Raw genomic sequence first — 23,659 nt, 5'->3', positions numbered from 1 at the left:
GGAAGAGGGGACTATTTTAAGCGCATTTTTTGGCTACTAGATAAGTTTACTAAAACGAACAAGTGAGTTATATCCTTGCTTGATATCTAGTACAAATTTCCTTTCAACGGAAAGAAAAGTGTATCAGAAATACAAGCAAGAACAACAAACGCTGGTCAAAACCCAAAAACAAATCCACAGTAACCCTATCTTTACAGTTAATATAGGCGCAGAAGTTTTTGTTAAAGAGTCCAGTGATGATTACAGCGTATAACAACATGAGATCACTGTTCTCTGCCCTGCGAGACCCCCCAAGGACCAAAATGAATTACGCAAACGCAGGGCTGGGAAATTTTAACAACAGTTTGCGCCCTATCAGGGTGGCTCACGGGACTTTTCTGGCGAAATGCTATGTCGGCCCCCTCAGGCTTTCGAGCCAAAGCCTTCATTGAGAGTAACTGTGTCCGGTACTCGGTCCCGCCTGCACCGCGGCCAGCGCATGCGGTGGATGCCATGCCAAGTCGTGTTTCTATGCGCACCTTAGTTTAGCTAAAGCCATTTAGCAACGCGCCACACCTAGCTAGAAAACGATCTAAGCTAAATTCCTTAAGTGGCGCGCCAATCCCAAACGTACCCCACCTATGTTACCTAACCTAACCTTAGTTAACGAGCGCTACTCTAGCTGTAGCCCTAGCGCCAACTTTCTGACATAGTAGCACTCCTACAGACTTGGACCCTTCTTTGACCACCGAGGAAGACTTCCTTCACGAGTCAACCTCGGCAAAGAATAGGTCACTCACCCTAGCGCCAGTTAACCTAAGTTAGGCCTATCAGTTCCGCAAACCCAGTTAACCCACGACAGACTCATATGTTTACATACAATTAAATATTTGAAGTTGAGAGATGTTGGTTGATTGACGATGAATGAATGCAAGATGGATACATCGCAGATATACAAAAATCTGCAAACAAACACATAAATAGATGCATTTAAGATTTTTAATACCATTTTTACATTAGGTATTGAATGTTTTTATTCTTTACAAACAGTTTATTACTTTTGTTTACTTTACCTAAAGAAAACTTAAGTAAAACAAAAAAACAAATTGAACAAAACTTACCACGCGTAACATCGAGCATCCAACGCAAAACAAAAACCTCATGGTGAAAAAACGTTGCGAAACCGTTTTTGGTTTAAGCGCGCATCGTCGACGGTCGAGTTCGAATTCAAATTAGAAAATATTTTTATACGAAAATAAACCGCCTACTACTTTTTAATGTACACCATTTTGGGCCTAATTTTTAAAGTACAAAGCATTATTTATTTGCCCTATTATGATATCACAGATAGACAATTATCTGTGCAAGTTTATTTCATTTGCGCGGCAGAATTTGGGGATTACCCGTGAAAAATCTCTTACCATTATTTGCCAACAATAAACTTGAAGACGAATTAATCCGCATCGGTTGCGACTGGTTCAGTAAACTGTATTTCAGAAAACAGGTTGTGCTGTATTTGTTACTGTGTTATTGTTGTTACGGTATTTGTAGCGAAAAATGATGTGAAACAAAATTATTTATTCACCTTTTTTTGTGTATTAAATAATTGTTACTTATTTTCTTTTCCACAGCTACCCATTGAACAAAAAATAGGTTAGTTTTTACTGATCCTAATCTATATTGCAAGAACTCTACTATGTTGGATAAATCGTGGATTAAGCCAAATGTCTCTGCTCTGCACATATGGATTTAATACTTATGTGAAGCCATCTCAACTTTCTGACACTGTTTTGAGGTAAACAACTTACCATGTTAGTTTTTAACTGTTTTTAGAAAAGGTATGTTCATATTTTTCTACTTAACCTGTGTTAAAACATTAAGTTTTGACCATAAGGTCTCATCAGTACAGCTGGTGGCAAGAGATTGCCTAGTTCACTTCAGTTAAAATATTTGGTTTGTTATTTTGTTGGTCATTGGCATCTAGTTTTTTTGATATTTTGTCCCAGGGTTATGTCACGAACTTTGAAGTAGACAGGTGGTATGTTGCTGCACAAATCCCATAACTTGTATGTGTATGTTGGTTCTTATACATTTAAATATTTTTTAATGATAATGGGCCTGTTGACGTTATTTGGTTCATTACATACGACTTGCAGTTCATTAGGCTGAATATTTACTTTCGCAAAACTTGGATTGATGTTGCCATTTCCAATGAAAAATTGCATTTGTCACTTCAAATAAAGGGCATGCAGCAATATACATTACTTTACTTTGCATTCTACGTAATGAGTAACACAGTCTGATACTTAAATTGGATGCTAGAATGATTTTAAGCTCTAGGTAAGGGACAGTGGGCCTCAGTGTTAAAACTGCTGATGGTTTCCTAGCTTGGTAATGACAGTATTGTTAACCTGTAAACACACATATACTTTATTTTACTGTGAGCTTTTGTAACCTTCATATTGGTTTATCAAATTGTCAATTGTGACATAACAGGGCTAAAGTGAGAAATTCATTGTGCTCAAAATCTGAAATGAGTTTGTTATTGAAATTTCTCACTGAGTGCTAGTTGCTCCAGGTTCAATGCATCAAACTGTATTTGCATCAAACCAAAGTCAAATGTGACAAATTTGTCCTTTTGGGCACGCCATATATAGCTGCTATCTCATGTAGTTATCAGTATGTTTTCAAATCCTATTGTGGCCATCACAAAAATAAGGACTGCATTTTTATTGGTTCCGTTAAGATTTAATGTTTGAAAAAATGCAAAACATATAAAGGCCTACAGTCATAGGTGCCAACTTTGAAATGTTTTTAGATATATATATATATATATATATCACAAAAGCATTTTTACTATGTATTGGTTTGTCAATACATTGTTAGCTGTGACAAAACGTAGTCCTATTCTCAGGTATAAGGCATACTCAAATAATGGGAGAGGCTTACCCATTAGATATTCACCCATTTGATAGGGCTATTTTCTTGTTGGTATAGAGTTGCAAGGTTTTTGGTTATTTTGTATCACAATGAAATATGTGGCATATATTTGGCGACAGCTGTAATATATATATAATGTTGGTCTACGAGGGCAGAGGGAGAATTTAGTGTTATATTCCACACCTTATCATACAAACATTTGTAAATCTCTGTCACTCATTCACATATACATCTTTTTATATGACGCAGGTTCCTCGACAAAATGTTTCATCAATGCAATTCATGCAGTATATCCATGGAATTGCAACAACGCAATGTTTCTCCTACATGTGCAGGTATGTAGATAGAGCAGGGATGCACATCACAGGTCCCTATTTCAACAAGGGCCACCAGTGGTTTTTGTGTAAATTACAGTTTTAAGGAAATGATATTTATTCCATAATATCCCATTCACTGTGCATAAAAGTACAGATTGTTGTGTAATTGCATCCACTTCTAGCAGTTTTTCACATCACTATTTACATTGTTACATGTTAAGACTGTGGATTGCTTTTAAACAACATGCATACAAACAGTCTAGCCGCTCGGTTCCAATATCTTCTAAGCATGTAATATGTATATTTTTGAGCCCCTAAAATTTGTTACTAAAGAAGCAAAAGTCGCAAAGGCAATTGTATCAATACATGGTTTATTGTGTCACAGTAGTCGGTATGTACATTTTAAAAGATGCTCTGGTTGCATAAACTTTTATCCATAAGGGACAAGCTGCTGTATTGCCACATTTTGTTAAACTCTAGCTTATAGTAAAGCATTGAATTAAAGGGATTCAAAATTCATCGTGGCTTTCTAGCAAGCTTGTAAAGAACAACTGTAATTCATATATTAATATCTGTCATAGTGTCAAATTGAATTTAGGATTTTATTTACTTTTTGTAGAAAAATATTGTACTGTTGCTTATCTGATATTGTCTTCTTTGCCTTGTAAAATATTAACAAGTTTTATTGTTAAACAGGTAATAAACTTCCTTGTTTGGTCAGTTCTTGGATCACTGCCAACTTTTGGCATCTCTGACCCATTTGGATTACCTTCACCTGAATGTTATATAACTTGTCAATACAAAATTTAAGTTTCTTCATCACCATGTTTGCTCTGGTGCCACAAGAGATGCTTTTTATAGAGGAAGATGAGAATCTGTGGATGTTACCAAAATAACAACAATAAACAAGTCAGTGGATGAGCTGCAAAACAAGGTTAATATGGAATAATTATTTTGGGGGATGTAGAACATAACGGTCATGAAGTTTCATGATGGTGTTCCTTAACTCCAGGTGTATCCGTTTTTTTGTAATTTAAGGTTTTTTCTTGAAACATCGAAATTTAGACTTAAAACAGTATGAGAATCTATTCTGGTGTTGTAAAACACATAGTAAATTTATCTTCAATTATGTTTAATTTTAGAATTGAGCGAAACTGAAACTACCATTGGTGTAGATTTCCAAGATGAAAGTGGTTGGTTCGCCACCTGAAAGTCCTGCTGCACAACAAACAACTCCAGCAGATAAACAGACAGACTCTGTAAACCCTGTAAGACTCTAATTGCTGTGACAAAGTGCAGCATACAAGGCAGGCTCCCTCATCAAGGTCCATATTCAACAACGGCCACCAGTGTGCCATTGTGTTTGTATGTAAATTACAGTTTTAAGGAAATAGAAGTTATGTCCCAAAACCCCATTGACTGGATCATAAAAGTACAGATTCGAGTCTAATTGCATGTATAATTTAGCTTAACCACTTGCTTCTAACAGTTTGTCACATCACTATTTACATTGTTACATGTTAAGACTGTGGATTGTTTTTAAACAACATGCATACAAAGAGTATAGCAGCTAGACTTCTAATATCTTCTAAGCATGTAATATGTATGTTTTTGAGCCTCTGAAATCCGTTACTTACGAAGCCAAAAGCCACAAAGGCAAGTGTATCAATACATGGTTTATTGCAGGGGGGTCCAACTCGAATACACCACCGTGCCAATTTGGTTTCAAAATATACTGGCGTGCCAACGTTTGTTACTTTTTCCATACCATGTCCTAACGGTACGGACTAATTCCGAATATTTGGCCAATATGTAGAACCCCATTAAATGGTAAAAAACACATATTATGTCGCCAAATGCGAGTAAACTTGTCTAGCAGCTAGACTCATATTACTCCTAAGCTTAAAATATTTATATTTTTGAGCTCCTAAAATTTGTTACTAGAGAAGCAAAAGCCACAAAGGCATTTGTATTAATACATGGTTTATTATATCAAAGTCAGCAGTATGTACATTTTAAAGATGCTCTGACTGCGTAAATGTTTGTCTATTAGGACAAGCTGCTGTACTGCCACATTTTGCAAACTTTACCTTATGGTTCAGCATTAAATTGAAAGGTTAAAAATTCATCCTGGCTTTCTAGCAGGCTTGTAACAAACAATTGTAACTTCCATATCAATATCTGTCATATTAAGTTTATGATTTTATTCACTTTTTGTATAAACATTATGTAATCTTTGCTTCTCTGATAATGTCTTCTTTTTCTTGTAAAATTTATCAACAAGTTTTATCATTAAACAGGTGAAAAACTTCCTTATTTGGTCAGTTCTTGGATCATTGCCAACTTTTGGCATCCCTGACTCATTTGGATTACCTTCATCTGAATGTTATATCACTTGTCAATATGAAATATGAGTTTCTTCATCACCATGTTCTTTCCAGTGCCACAGAAAAAGCTTTTTATGGAGGCAGCTGAGAATCTGTGGATGTTACCAAAATAACAACAATAAACAAATCAGTGGACGGACTGCAAAAACAGGTTAATATGGACTAATTATTTGTGGGTTGTGAAACATAACAGTCATTAAGCTTCATGAGATTATGTTTTTCATCTGCTGGTGCAGCAGGTTTTTTGAAAAGTTTCAGACAGAATATTTCCAATTTCACATGACAGATAAAATTCAGACTTAAAACAGTAAAAACAAAAACAACCAAGAGATCTGTTTAATCACAGTCCTGTAAATCTTGGTTAAAAATGTTATCGGTCTGCAAGCTCAACAAAGTTAAAAACACTGTATTGGAATTTATTTTGGTGTTTTATAACACACAGTATAGTTTAATTATGTTTAATTTTAGATTTGATTGAAACCGAAACTACCAGTGTAGGGATGTGTTGAGAAACTGATGGAGAGATGTGAATGTTTGTTACAACTGTTTTGTTATTCTGATGGTCAGCTTGGTTATCAAACACATACAGAATTTATGGGAGAAAAGTCATCAGGATGGACTCGACTGATTCTGTTGTTTAGGTGAGCATTTTTTTACATATTTAAGCTCTAAAAACTCTAATGAAGCATTTGTACCATTTAGTTTGCAAACATGAGGTATGTTTAGAATAGGGTTCAATATTCACTTTCTAAGCCTGGAACTCTACTTTTGAAGCCCACACATTTGTTGTTGTATTTTAGCTATAAAACATAAGTTGACTCAGCAAAAACAAGTATCTTGTGAAACACTTTTAATAGAGATAATCAGTAAAATGAAGGGCCATGTCATTTAAACCTGTTTATATTCACTTGAGTAATGTAAAAGATTGATAAAAAGGTATTTTTGCTATAATTGTTGCAATGCTTAGGTTTTCCATCTACTTCGATCCTTTGTTGCTTTGCTGGAAAAGAGTGAAGTAGATCATGAAGAGATTAATATCAAACCACAAAGTCAATGTTACAACCCAATTGACAAATTCAGAAGAAACAAAACATCCATGGACTGGTTTTTGCTGAGGTAGGATTTTCTCATTTGTGTGTGATAGGTAATAAGGCAAGTAAGAGTAAAATGTTTTGAGAAATGACAGCTTCCATCAAAACTGAGGTAAAATATACTGATCTGTGTTAGTAAATGTATTTGCAACACACAAACAAATTTATGTCAGGCCTTGAAGCATGTTGTTCCAATCTCTAATAAAAAATTGATTCTTATCCTGTATATGGTAGATATATAAATTCATGTGGTTGCTACATGCTTCAGTATGCTCGACAACATTTTATTCAATGATCAGCAATACATTGAAGCAGTAGTTGGTATATAAAACATCTCTCTTTAAAAACATATGGTGTTGGAAGTTTATGTGCTTTTTGTTTTTTATTCACTTAATGCTTTTGCCTCTAGTTTAACATAAGCCATTAATTTTTCTAGACTTAAAGTAATTTTCTAGACTAAAAATTACTATCAAGTAAGCAAGAGGCATTTTTTGAATAAATGTTCGAATTAATTCCAGCATTGTCATGCACAACTGCATTTCGTCACCAAGCTATAAAACATAAGATGACTCAGCAAAAATGAGTATTTAGTGACACAACTTAAAATATCTTGCTGCGTATACTTTGATAATTAGATTTACACTAAATATTGTGGAGTTTATTCAAGTTTGTTTACATTCTTAAAGGTTCCCAAGATAGAGGAAGTGATTGGTTCGCTGCCTGGAAGTCCTGCTGCACAACAAGCGACCCCAGTAGATAAACAGACAGACTCTATAAACCCTGTAAGAGTGCAGCATACAAGGCAGGCTCCCACATCACAGGTCCCTATTTAACAACGTCCACCAGTGTGCCAATGGTTTTGTATGTAAATTACAAGTTAAAGAAATAGAATTGTCTCCCAATATCCCATTCACTGGTGCATAAAAGTACAGATTGGTGTCTAATTTTTCCAAAGTTTTAACATAACCACTTGCTTCTGACAGTTTGTCACATCACCATTTACATTGGTAACATGTTAAGACTATGGATTGTTTTTAAACAACATGCATACAAACAGTCTAGCAGCTAGGCTCCAATATCTTCTAAACTTGTAGTATGTATATTTTTAAGTCCCTGAGAAGCAGCCAAAAGCAACAAAAGGAATTGCATCTATACATGGTCTATTATATTTATATCACAGTTGCCAGTATGTTAATTTTAAAAGATGCTCTGACTGCATAAACTTTCATCTTGACAGGGACAAGCTGCTGTATTGCCACTTTGTGAAACTCTAACTTATAGTAAAGCATTGTTTTAAAACACACAATAAAATTTATCTTTAATTATGTTTAGACTTTGACGGAAACTGAAACTAGCATTGGAGGGATGTGTTGAGAAACTAAAGGAGAAGGATGGACTCGACTGATTCTGTTTTAGATGAGCAATTTTTAACATATTTTCTCACTTGCTATATTGTGGGTTTGTTATTGGTTTATGGGTTTGTTATTGGTATGTACATATATACTGTTTTATTGCATTAGGATTATGGATTTCAAACTAGCATTCATGGAGAAAAACATTAATGGATAATTACTTATTTCTTCAGAAGAAAATTTAGAAGAAACAAAATATCCATGGACTGTTTTTTTGTTTTTCTTTGAGGTAGGATTTTCTCATTTGTGTGTGATAGGTAATAAAGACAAGTAAGAGTAAAATGTTTTGAGAAATGACAGCTTCCATCAAAACTGAGATAAAGATATCGTGATCTGTGTTAGTTAATGTAATTGCAACACACAAACACATTCATGTCAGGTCTTAAGCATATTGTTGCAAACCTGTGATAAAATATTGATTCTTATCCTGTATATGGTAGATATATATTTCATGTGGTTGCTACATGCTTCAGTCTTAATATTCTGGACAACAACTTATTCAATGATCAGCAATACATTGAAGCAGTAGTTGGTGTATAAAACATTCTTCTTTGAAAACATATCATGTAGGAAGTTTATGTGCTTTTTGCTTTTTATTCACTTAACACTTTTGTCTCCAATTTACCATAAGCCACTATTTTTTTCTGCACTTGAAAGAGACGTAGCCCCATGCATCTTAAGTTACTATAAAGTAGCACTTTCCATGTAAAGTTTTGTTTCGTTCAGTTGGGGCTGATTTTGGTAGAAAATTAATTAAAATTGGACTTTGTCATGCACAACTGCATTTGGTCATCAGATGACTCAGCAAAAATGTGTATTTAGTGACACAATTTAAAAATTCTCTTTCCACATATAGTTTGATAATTCTGATTATAATCACTGTAGCTAAACACCAGATATTTTTGGAGTTAATTTGGTTAATGTGTTTTTTTTAAGTTAGTTTATTTGTGTAGATTTCCAAGATGGAGGAAGTGGTTGGTTCGCCGCCTGGAAGTCCTGCTGCACAACAAGCGACCCCAGCAGATAAACAGACAGACTCTGTAAGTTTGAAGACGTTCATTGCTTTGACAAATTGCACAGTTTTGCGGAGTGACGTTTCCCCAAATTGGCTTCGCCAGTTCGAGGTAGCCAACGTGATTTAACTTTCTGTTGGCGCGGCTGATTCGCGGCATATAAACGAAATGCAAACTCGCTTTCGTCCTGCAACCGCAAATGCACTTGATTTATTCTTGGCTAAAGTTTAAAGAACACGTCATGATTCTGACGTCACCAGCTTACGATTGGTTGAAAGTCTTGGTTCGTTGTTTTAATAATTTTTTTTTAAATTATTTTACCAGTCATTTTGTTTTTTAGGCGATGCAGTGAAATTGATTCGACATTTGCTAACTAAAGATTCCAGCGATCGAGCAGGCTCAAAAGGTATTTTAAAATAAAGTACAACTTGGCATTATTTATCAGGGATAGTTACCGAGCACCGCGGTTTTTGATGATCGGTACTCGACACAAAATCCTCTGAACATCGTATAATGATAAGTCTGAGTTTAGATAAAGTTATGTTTACAATCTATTAGCATATAAGTATTAATTTCTTGAAACAAGCAACCGGTATACAATGATCACATATGTGGGAGTTGTTTGTGTTTAGCATCATAACAAGTAACGGCAAATCAGCGTTAGTAACAAAATCGCTGAAGTTTATAATAGTTTAGTAATTTATTCAGCTTCAAGCAAGTTAAGTGGAGAAAATATTTGCAACACAAACGCAATTCTGTGATTTACGTTGGAAAAGCCTTTTCAAAAAGAGGCTACGTCTCAAGAAAAATGGCGTATTTTTTTTTGCTTTTTCTTATGACCCCACACGCGTGCCTTCCCTGCAAACAACTCGTGACCCCCTTTGGCGGCCGTGGGCCCGCTTTGAGAACCGCTGCAATAGGGAAACATGAGATGGTTTATCAAACAAAACAATTTCGGTCTTTTACATCACAATATACCTGAATTTTTGTGCCAATTTCTTACATTTTAACCAATGTTTTGATTCCAACATTGTCCAACCATAACGTGGGAAATACGTTTGTCACCTCACAAACTTATTCTCATTTTCCGAAGATATCCGGAGCAATCCGGTGTTTTCCGATCTTTCCTGGCACGATTTGTTGTTCGTTCCTCAACCCGAGAGATAAAAGACATGTGCTACTTTGGTACGGAAGTCAACCACAGCACACGCGCCACTTCCGTTGCCATGACGACCGAGTTAGAAATAACGTTACACCGTTTGTTGCTAGGACAACCGAGGAAAAAAGGAAGTTACCATGGCAACGGTGTGAGAAGCAAATCGTGCTTTGCATTTGTTTCCATGACAAAAGAGTGACAAAGTAGGTTTCAACTTTCGTAACCATGGCAACAACGTGACTCAACTTTTCTCTGTTACTAGGGCAACCGATTGAAGGTGACTCGACATCTAACTATATTTTCCATGGCGATTTCTAACTTTGCCAGCGCTACGTCATTTGTGTGCAGTAAGTTGAAATTTTGTTAACTTCTGCTTATTCTGTCTTTGCTATCTAAAATGGAAAGCTCGTAACACAATTTAACACTTGCTGATTAAGCCGTGTATTGTATTCACAAAATCAAATCAAGGTTTTTAATGCAAATATTTTTACACGTATTTTAATTGTTACTAATAATACCACGGTTTATCTGCACATTTTTTTAACATTCAAATTAATTTGCACGAAATTCAGTTAAATAACTTTTGGAGAAAAAAACTTCGTTGTTTTGTTGTTACATCCTAATCACTAACGGTTAAAAAGTAGAATTAAGCGAATTTTAAGATCAGCAACATTTACACTTAATTCAACAGGGTAATTGTATTTACATAATTTACACCGATACGGGAAAATTAATAAAAGTCCGTGTTTTTATCTTTGGAAGAGAAATGTTGATTTTATTCGCATTTAAACATCATCGTTGATTCTTTAATCGCTTCCCAACCTTTCCAGTGATACCAGATCATGCTGCGGTTGTGACCTTCTGATCTTCCCCATTCACCGTTGAGTTTAGAATTGGAACAATTACTATACCACCATCCACCGTCAGCGCCGTAACGAAGTGCACAGTTGCCACTCCACCTGTGTCACAATGTAATATTCCAATAAAACTTAACCTCGATACAAACTACACAAACACATAGTGGAATATTTGATCGTGTGTTTCAACCAATAGCGCCATTACTTATCAGTTGTGACGTCACACAGGCTGTTTTGATGGTTTTATGACGTCACACACTTACTACCCAAATGAATTTATTTTTGGATTTTTTGGATTTTTTTAATAAACGGTTTTTAAAAAGATTATTAAACATACGAGTGAGTCGTTTACTCAGTTTTTTTTTAAATTAAACAAAAATTAATTTGCATTTTGATCATTGTATTTTTCCTGTAGTTTATATGTTTTCTGTGTAATTAATTTTGCACAATTGTTTTTGTCTTGCAATGTGACGTCATAAAAGAAATTTGCAATGTAACAAAAAAATCTTGTTCGTTTGACAATGCGGAAATATTTTTTATACTTATGAACATAAACTGTATTTACCGATCATTATCCCGATCTTTGGTGGTGAATTGCCATCCGTTGCTATATGCCAAACTGTCACCAACCGTTCCACTGAAGCCAGAAACATGTAAACGATAATTGTCTGATTCGTCGTCGATTGCAAACGAACTGCGAAAACAAAACACATTGTTGGTGTTTTTCTGTTTATTTTGGGTCGCCCAGGACACACTTTTCGCTTTCCTTTATGTTTTTGTTTTTAGTTTAACGCTGGGAGTCGATCCGGAACTGAACCCGAACCCGCGAACCGGTTTGAGCGGTTAAATTCAATAAACCTGAACCGAACCGGTAAAAACGCAGCCTGTATTATTTTTTGTAATCGCCACCAGAATTTTTATTGATTTCAAACAATGTACTGAAGCTTTATGTCGAAGATGGATTCGTTTCTTATGCGGAAAAGTTTGATCCAAGGGAAACTATGCAGCCTAAAACCTGCCACGGCACGTCCTACCTTTCGTTTTGTGTTAACCAGGTGTTTAATGCAAGCGGTAGATGATGGCGAATTACCTTTTTGTTTGCTGATAGAATATTTAGATCGTTTGTAGCTTTGTTTAAAATACATTGCTTAAATTTGAAATATGATAAACGACACGTTAATGGAGGGGTGGGCAAAGTTCATGCGGCCCGTCAAATGTTTGTAAATTTAAAAGAGAAAGCAAACGCTAAATGGTATTATGAGCACAGGCGTAGAGTTTTCAAAAATACCAGAGTGGGACTTGCCCATATCTATACCATGTTTAGTGTCTGTACCCGTGCCATTAGACTTTTTACATGCCTATAGGTTCTGCCAAAGTATTTTGCAAATAGTCACTTCACACCATTTCTTCGTTCTGTTTCAAGAACAAATGTGCGTAAACTGAATAGACCAGTGCGTCCCAACCTTTTCCAGTTTGCGGCCCACTTCAAAAAAAAATGTTTGGGGGCGGACCACCATTTAATATTGCGACAAAACCACAATGGAAAAATAACTAAAATTGAGACAGAAAAATAATAACCACACAAGCAATAGTTCCGTTAATGTAAAGCCTGAGCTTGCTGATTCGATATGGTGAGATCACTACTACTTTCTGGGATTTTTTGTTTTTCTTTATTTTCCTTGCTTTATCAATTTTGTAGCTAGTCAAAGACCAAATAAAGCTAACAAAGACAGTTCTAGCATCAAGATTTTACAACTAGTACAAGTACTGTTGTGGCGCGACAATTGCAGTTTGTTTGTGTAATAAAGGTTTGTTTAACGTGAAATCTTACCCGGCTTTGATAGTGAGTAATATTATATTATTGAGAAAAATGTTAAAATTGAAAGTACGTTCGCACATACTGTGCAACTTTTTTAACTGATATATTGGTATGGTAATAGTTTGAAAACCTTCGCGGCCCACCAGAAAGTTCGTCGCGGACCACCAGTGGGCCGCGGCCCAACGGTTGGGAAGCACTGGAATAGACGATTTGCGGAAACAGCAATTTTAACGATGATTTAGTTTTGGATATTTTGTTACAGCGGAGAAGAAAAGCAAAAGCGATTTACGTTTTCAAATCCAGCCTACTTTGCACTGTTGACGCCAAAACTTTGGTCACTTTGGATCAAGTTTAGACCGTGGCAGTACTTCGCAAACGGACGTTACCCGCACAACACCTAAAGATGGATACAGAAGGAACTTTTATTGTTTACTGTTGGCGCAAGAAACTTAAAAAAATACTTCGTGTAGCCTACGTTGCAATAAATGCCTGTTCATTTTATAACAATTGCAATTAATGCGTTTCAACCAATATCTGTACGACCAATGAAGTTGCAACAAACGTATTTGTATTTAGCTGGAAACATGCTATATTTATATTTTGGGTTAATATACTATGCGGCCCCATAAAATTGAGAACTTTTGAATGCGGCCCTTGTACTTAAAAGTTTGCCCACCCCTGTACTAAATAATACGCAAGATAGGCGCTACAGGGCGTTTCAAAAATGACGAATTATAGGTGGAACTAAGTTAATGAAAACGGAATTTAAACCGGTTTACAAACCGCAAACCGAACTCCAAAAAAAGTGAACCCGAACCGAACCTGAACCCGTATAACAAGTGGTTTGACTCCCTGGTTTAAACCAATATAAATTTTCACATGTTATAAATATGTATCTTAAGTTGTGGATTGTAAAACTTGTAATGCGCTAAAAATAAATTTAACAGAGTAGATTTGATGCTCATTGTTTGTTTCAAAATGTTAGACAGGGCCCTGGAGAGCAATAACATGTCCTGGAACAACACATTATATGGGCCCTACTCGCACACTAGTCAGAACTGGATTGGCCCGTATTTGTATTAAAAGAGAGAATCAAAATGCTATACTGGAGAACTACACCAATACTTTGCGTCTTTACAGAAACAATACAAGTTTACACGTAACTGTTCAGTTTAGTTTTTATATTTATGGCCCCATTAGACTGTTATGGCTCTTGGTGTGGAGCACCGACTGCACCCGCATCTCGTAGGGCAGATTTCAAGCCAGTAGGTTCATTGAATACTTTTACAAAGCCTGATTGTTTTATTTCTTACAAAATAGAAAACGATTTAGAGTTGTAAAAACAAAATAATAGTTGAAAAACATTTTGTTCGAGGTGCTCTGTGTTTGTCCGGTTTCGCAGTTTCTCCTGAGGGTGGAAAAACTCTAATGCAATTTTTCTTGTGAATAATTATTCTTATTAAAATACAGTGGTTTATTGCAGGGGTCGGCAACCTTTTTTGCACTGCGGACCGTTTTTAAAACTAAAATTTTATTTGTGGACCAGTCTTTTAAAACTACAAATATATAGCTATAAAAATGCATAAATTAGTTTATCATCCCCGGGATACATGGGCAAAATGTTTTAAAGCATTTAACCAAAAAAAATTATACGGCCCGGAAACTAACTCCTCGCGGACCGGCGGTTGCCGACCACTGGTTTATTGTAACAAACAGACAATCCTCGGCAGTGTAATTATTAGTGCAGACAAATAACAGAAATGTTTTAAATAAATAAAAGGACACCAAAAAAATCAAAGACTCAACCTGCAAAGGTTAAGGGTCAAATAGGGGTTAAATTTCTCAGTAACTGAAAAATTTATCATTAACATCGCATGCTAAAAAAATTGAATTTCCCTCTACTTTTTTGTACCTTTATGTGACGGTATTGCTTAACACGTCTTATACAAAGACTTGTTTGCGAAATTTCGAAAAACAAAAATTTCGAAAGTGAAAAGAAATACTTTGTCGCTAACGAATTAACAAAATCCATCCATGTTTTGACACAGTTCTCACGAAAGGAAAAAAATCTTGTGGTGCTGCAGGCAAAAGTTGTGCGAAAGATATTTGATTAGTTTTGCTTTGGGCGGTGTTGAATATCATCTAGCTAACTTAGTAGCTATGACAAGTTGCAGTGGTTCATTCAAAGTTTAACTTGTTTGCGAGTAAAAATAAATACACTGCCATGAAATAAGACCGCCGCGTTTGATTGCTGATTGCGGGAAAGCGAATTAATTTGTGAGGTTAAACCAGGGGTGCACAACCTTTTCTCTATGACGGCCGCAGCGCAGGTCCTTATTTCATCAACAGCCGCCATTTGCCTACTTGTTTTTGTTTTACAATCACTGGTGTAAAGAATTAGGTTTCTTTCATATATATATATATATATACCATTCAAAGCCACCAGAAAAACTCAATTTAATCATTTCTAACTTGGTGCATAAGTTTAGCGAAACAGAGCTAACTGTTTATGACGTCATAATCTGTATTGTGAAGTTGCGGTGCCTGTTTTTCGCATTGTTTGCACACAATAAGCGGATAAAAACCTGGCGCACTTGGTTAGTAGGCTAAAAATGTTTTTTTACAGTGTCGCAAAATCTGTTTAAAGCAGTTTAAAAGGCAAAATATTTGGGAAAATAGTTTTAGTTACGTCACGGCGCCAGTACATGTACTTTAATATACATGATCACGGCCGCAGGTTGTGCACCCCTGGGTTAAACTAAAACGGTTAAGTGTTAAAACATATTGCAAAGTTGAATAAAACTGTGGATTTTCAGCGTTGAAAGGTTTTTCCAATGAAAACAGTTTGTTGTTATTAGCCATTATATTTCATTGTCATTTTCTATTTACCAGCGCGACACAAGGCAAAAAGTTTTTGAGTGAACCGACCCAGTAACTTTATACTGGGACGTATCTAACTTTTTGCCAATACATTTTAGCACTTTCTAAACCAGGGCTACTCAGCTAGTTTTGTTGGAGGTCCAGATACAAAAGGTAAAAATCAACGAGGTTCGGACACATCTGTCAGTAATGAAATGCAGCATGTCTTAGCCAATTTTGGTTGTAACTAATCCCGGTCCAACATAAACACATTTGTTCAAGCCGATTGTATGTCAGCTTTTATCAGACACTAAACGTTAATTTACTCTTTGCGAAAGTATATTGGCACAACTACATACAAACACATTTTATCTAGTTTTGTAAGATTACTTTGGCAATGATTTAAAATTGAGTTTATTATGTCACAAATGAAATTATGCGCAAACATTAATGGCCGTTTTGTTAATTTTTCCGCGGTCCGCCATGTGAGTAGCCCTGTTCTGAACCAACCTATGACCCTAAGTTGGGTAGACTGAAAATTCTGTTGGGTCGCCTTTTTTGTGGCAATAAAAGGATTTACTCTTTGACTTCGTTTCGTAGCGATTTTTTCCCCGATTTTAAGTCAGGGTTCTTCAGCGGGGCCGATTTCAAATTTTCAACATTACTGATTGGATGAATATATAAGCTTACAAGAACTGTGAAACTCAGCTAACTTTATCTTAAAAGCAGATAAAATATATATTTGAATACATTGTGTTTACTGGCGATTGTTTGTGCTTCTCGAGGGCAAGGTTACGCATTTAATTTGTCACAGGGGACACTTTATTGAGGCCATGCATGGTGACAGGTTATACTTTTTAAATACAACGGTAACGAGCTTTCCCTTGAACTTGTATCGCTTTCACACTTCCTATAGGCCGAATAGCGCTTCCCAGACTGCGAAGTATTTGCATCATTTAATTTGGTAAATGTATTGTAATTTGATGTTGAATGCATAGAATTCTCCTCTACCGAGTAATGCCCTATTGTTCAACAAAAGAAGGCGATTGTTTGCACATAATCGTAATATTATTTTGTTTATGATCTAACAAACTGCTTTGAATTGCTGTCCCAAAATAATTTCAAGAAAACTTGGCGTAATAATGGTAAATTTCGGTTTGTGACGTCATATTGGCTGATAATGCTTTGAGCAAGCCTTAAATTTCGGGCTAAAAGGAAATGTTTCGTCGAAAAAACGAATGATATCTGTTTGATTTTTAAATTTTCAAAACTGGCGCAGTAATTTTCTAAAAGCTTTCCTGATTTAGAGACAAAAATACAACCAAATTAGTAAAAAAAAAACATGTCCATGGGTCGCGATAAACCACAAAATAAAATTATGGGAAGTGTTGGGGTCGCATCAAAAAAAGGTTGGGAACCACTGTTCTAAACCAATGTGTATTTTTTGATAAGGCAAGATTCTCTTTTTCACCAAGTGGAGGTGTGGCACTTTTACACGATTAGGAGTAGCAGCGTTTTCCCACTCTCAGGAGGAGCGGCGAAACCGGATAATGTAGCACAGATATCTCCACTGACACTCGGCAGTAAATGTAGTTTGATGAGATATTTTTCAACATAAACATTTTTTTTTCAATACAGATAAATTAGATGTTCGTTTTTTTCACGGGGTTCGAACCCGCGCCACAATATAGGCATACTATTTTATTAATAGAAATCATACCTGTACTGTGCGTAAGCCGTTGTGGCATCAAACCCTGTCATCTTTACTTTCAGTTTGCAGTTCTGTCCACTTGTCATTTCGTGTATTTGATCCAAACCTGGGTTGTTTAAAGTTTTGGTCAAAATCAATTTACGCTTTTAAACAAAATTATCTGTTCACCGAGCCAGAATTCTCCTTCCATGTTTCCGAATCCATCTTTATATTCCTGCCAGGTTCGGTTAAAATCCACACTTCCGTCAAATCGTCGTTGAAAAACCTGTCATGTAGGAAAAACACGAGTGTTGCAATTCCACGTTGTTATTCTACATATTGTTCGATTTACCGTCCATTTGTGGTCACAGACCCCTGTTTTGTTATTTGATAATATCTGGTAACCGTTCAATGACGACGTTAAGCAGCTGACAGGCAGCAATCGATTATCAATGTCTGAAAAACAGAAATCTTCCGTATCAGTTGTTCATGAAGACACTTTAAGTCAGGAGTGCTCAACCTGTCGATCATGATTTAAATGATTTAAAGTCGATCGCAAGAGTTTTTTGAAAATATACGTTTTTTTCTTGCTTAACTGAGTTTCTGCTGTAATTCTTCTCCATTGTAATGTTCAGTGTCGTTGCTTACCAGACAAAAAAGTAAGCATGCCTTTTGTCAACGTCACAAACATTATTATCGAAATGGATTGTTAAGTTTGGAGAATAAACGATAGTTTGCTTTGTTATTCACTTCAAATAGTTTTTAGTCCTGTTAGCTCGATATTTTAAGTCCAATATATAGGTTGTTGTTTTATGCTTAACTGTTAAACCTTGCAACGAAAGGTACATGACATGATTGTATAGTTATGCAGGTTTTTAGGTTTGATAAAAAGGCAAAACACTGTACAATAGTCAGAGCATTAGTTTTGTTTTGACATGGCTGAGGGCAAACGAGTGGGAGGAAGATTACTTTTTTCAATTCTTTTTCAAAAGTGGTTTGTTTGATTTGCAATGCCACAGTGGCTTTGGCGCCATTTTGAAACAGTACATGGAAGCTATGAGAAAGATTTTCCTGCGAAAACGCCGTCACGCACATTAAAACTGCAAGAATTAAAAGCAGAACTTCTGGCACGTCAGTCCATCTTTACTAAACCAAGCAACATGTGTGAGGCCGCAACCATTGCTTCGTAACGCATCTGCCACGTCCTTGCCAAACACAAAAAGCCATAAGCCATTTAAAGACGAAGAGAAATTATGAAATTGAGAAATTATAAAGGAAGCCTTTCTTGAAGCCGCTGATAGCCTTTTTGACGAATACAAAAATAAAACAAAGATTGTACAGGCTATTAAAGAAGTCGTATCTCGAAGTGCTATTACAAGGCGATATGAATGACTGGCCAGCAAGGGCGTCCGCACATAGGGGCAAATGGGGTCAGCTGACCACCCCCTGTAAAATTGTTGGGTGAAAAATGAAAAAGTGAGAACATGCAAAAATAGGCAATTTTCTGAAAGGTACGTTTCTTAAAAAAGTTCCTGATATCCATCACTAGTATGTTTACGTCTGAAATATAAAAAATCAGAGCTTTCTCGGCAGCAAAGTACGGGGCGCCGTTGTCGAATAAATTACGTTGCCGCAAGTAAGCGAAGTTTTGTTGCAAGTTAGCCAACTTGCGACGTTAAGTTGCCGCAAGATAGTTAACTTGCGTCGCAAGTTACCCGGTGCATTGTGGGAAATTCAACAACGGCGCCTAATAGCAAACACATCTACAATGCTCTTAAGATCTAACTCTCGTACACAAGAACTTTCAACGGAAATCATTGCTAATGATGTATAAGCCTTTCATGCATCATAGTGGATCTGTGAAATGTTTTGATTAATTTACGCGTGCTGAAACTTCTCTCAGCACCGGCCACCGAGACTTGCCAGCAAAATTCAAACAACAAGTTTGGATACACTTCGTGGCGCAAATATATCAAAAGGTTGGGAAAGGGGGTAATTTAAAACTTTTGCCAAAAAAAAACTATTTCCGTTACCAATAGGCAACTTTGGGGATTAGTGCAGAATGCTCAAATCTATTTAGGCTCACTGCAAATCTCAAATCACCGCACATAGCGGTGGTTCTCAAAGTATGGGTCGCGTCCCAAACATGGTTCGTGCAGGGTCAAAGACGGGTCGCGTTATTGTCATTTAATTCTGCCCAAACGAACTTTTTTCATTTCATTTTTTAAATATTTTTAATTCTCCATCATGACTGAATTATTGCATCATAATCATTTTATGTGGCTTCGTCTCAGTAACTGAAGTATTGCATCATAAGTTTCTGAGAGTTTTAATGGATATAGCCAGCCACAGTATTACCATAGCCAAATACAGCCTCACTCGACCACGTTATACAGTAAAATAAACCAATCATTACCACATACGGACAATAACCTTCCAATTTTAATGTTACGCACATGTTAATTATGAAAGTAATTTATGTTTGTAACGTCATAGGGCGGGTAATAATAGGACAAGTTAATTACGCGAAACTGAACTTGGAGATGTGAGAGTTATCGTTCAAGGACGAATATATACTCGTACCAGGAAAAAAATACATTTTTTGTTGTTTGAGGTTTGTGTCGTGAGATGTTCATAAAACTTAGAAGTTTGAGTACCACTGACATCTGCATTTACAGCTTGCCACACTTCTACCAGTCCTTGGCAGATTGAAACTAAGCTATTTGAACAATTGCTAATTTTCAAATTTGCTGTTGACATAATCACAACTCATAACTTTTTCTGTGTATGGTTTCAAAGATTATAGACTCCCAAATACCATCGCGTAATAGAAATGCTTCTTTTTCTCTGTTCTTACCTTCCTTTACTATCTCTTCTTGGAGCTACTAGCTACTAGCAGTCGGTCGCCGCGGAAACCACACAGTTATGAATTATGACAAAACAAAGTGCATCATTACCCCAATGTATTACACCTTACGCAAGGTTCACTTGAGCACGATAATAGTATGCAATAAAACGATTATATAACTCTGATAATTTGTGCTCTGGCCAATTTTGATAAAAATGCGTAGAAATGTAAACACTGATAAAAATGATAAATTGTCTGAATGGTGTAATGGTCAAATTTTAAAAAAAAAATTGCACCTGGACGAAAGGGCAGAGTGAACCCACCTTGACCCCCCCTAACCGAAAACCTGCGGACGCCCTTGCTGGCCAGGGATTTAGAGAGACAACTGGTGGCAGACATAAATGTCTGTTAGTGCTTTTCGTTCCAGTTTGACGAATCGACTGATATGGTGGATCAGGCACAACTGTGTGTTTTTGCCAGAATGGCGTTTGAAGACATGAGCACGAAGGACGAGCTACTCACCATTTTATCATTAAAGGGGCACACAAGAGGAATTGATATTTTCAACGTGTTCATGAAGTTTGTAAGCGAGAAAAAAATGTCCCTCTTTAAGCTAGTCTCCATTACAACTGATGGAGCCCCTGCTATGATTTAACGGACCAGTGGGTTTGTTGCACTTTGTAAACAAAGTTGTTTCCAGGTATCCTTAGTTACCATTGCTTGATTCACCAGCAAGCGTTGAGCAGAAAGGTTTTAAATATGAAGGATATCATGGACATTGAAATGAAAGTTGAACCTTTTAAAAGTTTGTTGTGCGTGGAACTGCAAGTTTTGTTCACAAGCTTTTAATAAAAACATGTTAAAGTTATTATGTGTCCCCCTTCCCTGAAGGGGACACATATTGGTTTTACTCAAAATGTTTTTTTTTCTTTTTTTTCTTTTTTTTCTTTTTTTTTCTTTTTTTTTTCTTCTGCCCAAAGTTTGTCCGACTCGTTTTTCCATCAAATCCTTAAAGGATTTGGATGAAATTTACCCAGATGGTAGATGTAGTTATGTAGATGTGCATCCCACTTTGTTTTTGTTGATAACCCCAGTATTTACCCCGCTAGTCCCCTAAAATGGGTATTTTTTTCCCGAAGCTTGTCCGACTCGTTTTGCCATCAAATGCTTAATGGATGTGGCTGAAACTGATACAGATGGTAGATGTAGTTATGTAGATGTGCATCCCACTTTGTTTTTGTTGATAACACCAGTATTTATCTCGCTAGCCCCCTAAAATAGGTATTTTTCCCCTAAAGTTTGTCTGACTCGTTTTGCCATCAAATGCTTGATGGATGTGGCTGAAACTGATACAGATGGTAGATGTAGTTATGTAGATGTGCATTCCACTTTGTTTTTGTTGATAACCCCAGTATTTATCTCGCTAGCCCCCTAAAATAGGTGTTTTCCCCCGAAGTTTGTCCGACTCGTTTTTCTATTAAATGCTTGATGGATGTGGCTGAAACTTATACAGATGGTAGATATAGTTATGTAGATGTGCATCCCACTTTGTTTGTCCGGATAATCGTAGTATTTACCCCGCTAGCCCCCTAAAAGGGGTGAGTTTGTAAACAATGCCAGAATTGATTAAAATTTGAATAGCTTGTAAAGTATGCCAATTATCGTTATTGCGCCATTGCAGTTCGGGGGTTGTAAACAGCCCTTTGACGTCAGAAACATTAACGGTTGTTGCTTAAAACACCTCTAGTGGTTGAAATTTTAAACGTTGGCAGATTGGACTGAAATTTTGCAGTACTATTGATTGAGTCGTTGTGGTTTCCTGCTTTTAAGTTTGTGTGTGTTGAACCTCCATTAGTTATCCTACTAGCCCCCTAAAATGAGTTTTTTAATTTAAATAGTTTTTACTCCATATAGCATATTTAGATATGCACAGTACCAATCACTGTGTTTGTCTTCACAATACCAAACTTACTCATTGTTATCTATTGAATTGCATTAACTACAACTTTGCATGTGTGGGGACCCATAGGTTTTTGCCTGCAGAAACAACCAAGGTTATAAAAGACGATGGCTAATATGGGACCCAATACAAAATAAGCATAGGAAATATATTTTTGTTTTAAAATAGATCATAGTGTATGTGCAAGGGCAATATGTGCTAAGCCACCCTTCTAGTTTTAATCGCCAACTGTCTGCGTGGTTAGTGGGTGGTTTTATTTGTTATTTTGCTAAAACAAAGCCACAAACTGAAATTTTGTTTCATGCGTTTTCAATTACTTCCAGTTTGCAGAAAAACAAACGTACCTCGAAGTCTTTCTCTTATTTCGTTCAAATCCCTGTTGAAGTCTTCCAAATTTAAAGCCTCTCCCTTTTCGCCCTTATGGCCTTTAGGACCAACCGGACCTTGCCGACCTGTCTCTCCCCTTCGGCCCACTCCGCCTGGCATTCCAGTGTCTCCTTTGGGTCCTATTGGTCCGATAGCCCCGTTGTTTCCGGTAAATCCCCTAGGACCCATCTTGCCAGGTAACCCAGTGTCCCCCTTTTCACCCCTCCCACTCAACAGGTTCCCAGGTGTGACAGTGACGTCATCACCACATGTTGCAACGGTGACGTAACTGCATTGCTGCTGTCCACTGACCAGTGACGTAAAATACAGCAAAAGTGCTGTAAGTTGTAACAACATGTTTGTAAAGTATTTTGTCTCCTGCCAAGAAATAATAAAAACAAGTTCAGAATGTATTTGTTTGTGTTAAACATTCAAAACAACTGAATATTTCACTCTGTGGCTTCGAAAAAATGTTTTACAAAGCAAAGTTTGCAACTGGGCAAGTTTTGACATAAAGCTTTAAGATAAACTCGTTTGGTTGGGTAGGCGTTTGGCTCCGAAATAATTGTATTTCTTTAATTCCAACCCGTTGGCATGAACAGTAATAAGGTTTAAAAATAAACATGACGCCATTTATGGTTGAACCCGATTTGTAACTTCAAAACGTCGATTTGTTTCTAAAAGTTTAGTATCAGACTTGGCACAAATTAAAGGAATTTGTTTAAATTCAGTGATTGAAAACATATTTGCTGTTGGCTCGAAAGTTAAAAACTGCCAACTACCAGATGCCTTTTACATTGCCAACCTACTTTACTTAGTTTATATAATACATATAATACTTTACATTTTAACTTAGTTCAAACCTGCCGTTAATATGTCCCCACTTTCAACAATGTAACCATATAAGAGAGCATATATATGTACATATGTGAAGCATTTACACTTAACGTTGCTATAACGCCTAT

At 36.4% G+C, this 23,659-nt stretch overlaps 1 protein-coding gene and 1 long non-coding RNA gene across 13 annotated transcripts; one reads left to right on the top strand and one right to left on the bottom strand.

Moving 5' to 3' along the window:
• Window positions 1-1,614: 1,614 nt before the first annotated feature.
• On the top strand, window positions 1,615-12,108 carry LOC145228692 (uncharacterized). Of its 12 annotated transcripts, none has more exons than XR_013860178.1 (15): window positions 1,615-1,774; window positions 3,169-3,254; window positions 3,933-4,145; window positions 4,379-4,601; window positions 5,537-5,774; window positions 6,092-6,264; window positions 6,591-6,739; window positions 7,401-7,535; window positions 8,047-8,168; window positions 8,300-8,355; window positions 9,080-9,166; window positions 9,480-9,545; window positions 10,409-10,498; window positions 10,558-10,642; window positions 11,126-12,108. It is a non-coding gene; the product is annotated as an uncharacterized LOC145228692 (long non-coding RNA). The 12 variants fall into 12 exon arrangements; XR_013860177.1 differs by having other exon boundaries at window positions 3,933-4,170; window positions 4,412-4,601; XR_013860180.1 differs by having other exon boundaries at window positions 3,933-4,170; window positions 4,379-4,561; window positions 5,678-5,774.
• Window positions 10,728-23,080, bottom strand: LOC145229739 (angiopoietin-related protein 1-like). The gene is made up of 6 exons (XM_080095066.1): window positions 22,673-23,080; window positions 17,873-17,976; window positions 17,710-17,806; window positions 17,551-17,647; window positions 11,718-11,918; window positions 10,728-11,254 (listed from the first exon to the last, which is right to left on the bottom strand). The coding sequence occupies exons 1-6, from the start codon at window positions 23,049-23,051 to the stop codon at window positions 11,071-11,073; spliced, it is 1,062 nt and encodes a 353-aa protein (XP_079951192.1). The 5' UTR covers window positions 23,052-23,080; the 3' UTR covers window positions 10,728-11,070.
• Between the last annotated feature and the right edge of the window lie 579 nt (window positions 23,081-23,659).

The sequence above is a fragment of the Phallusia mammillata genome, chromosome 5 (assembly GCF_965637545.1).
Source record: "Phallusia mammillata chromosome 5, kaPhaMamm4.hap1.1, whole genome shotgun sequence".
Classification (NCBI taxonomy): domain Eukaryota; kingdom Metazoa; phylum Chordata; class Ascidiacea; order Phlebobranchia; family Ascidiidae; genus Phallusia; species Phallusia mammillata.
This window is presented reverse-complemented; position numbering and strand designations above follow the sequence as displayed.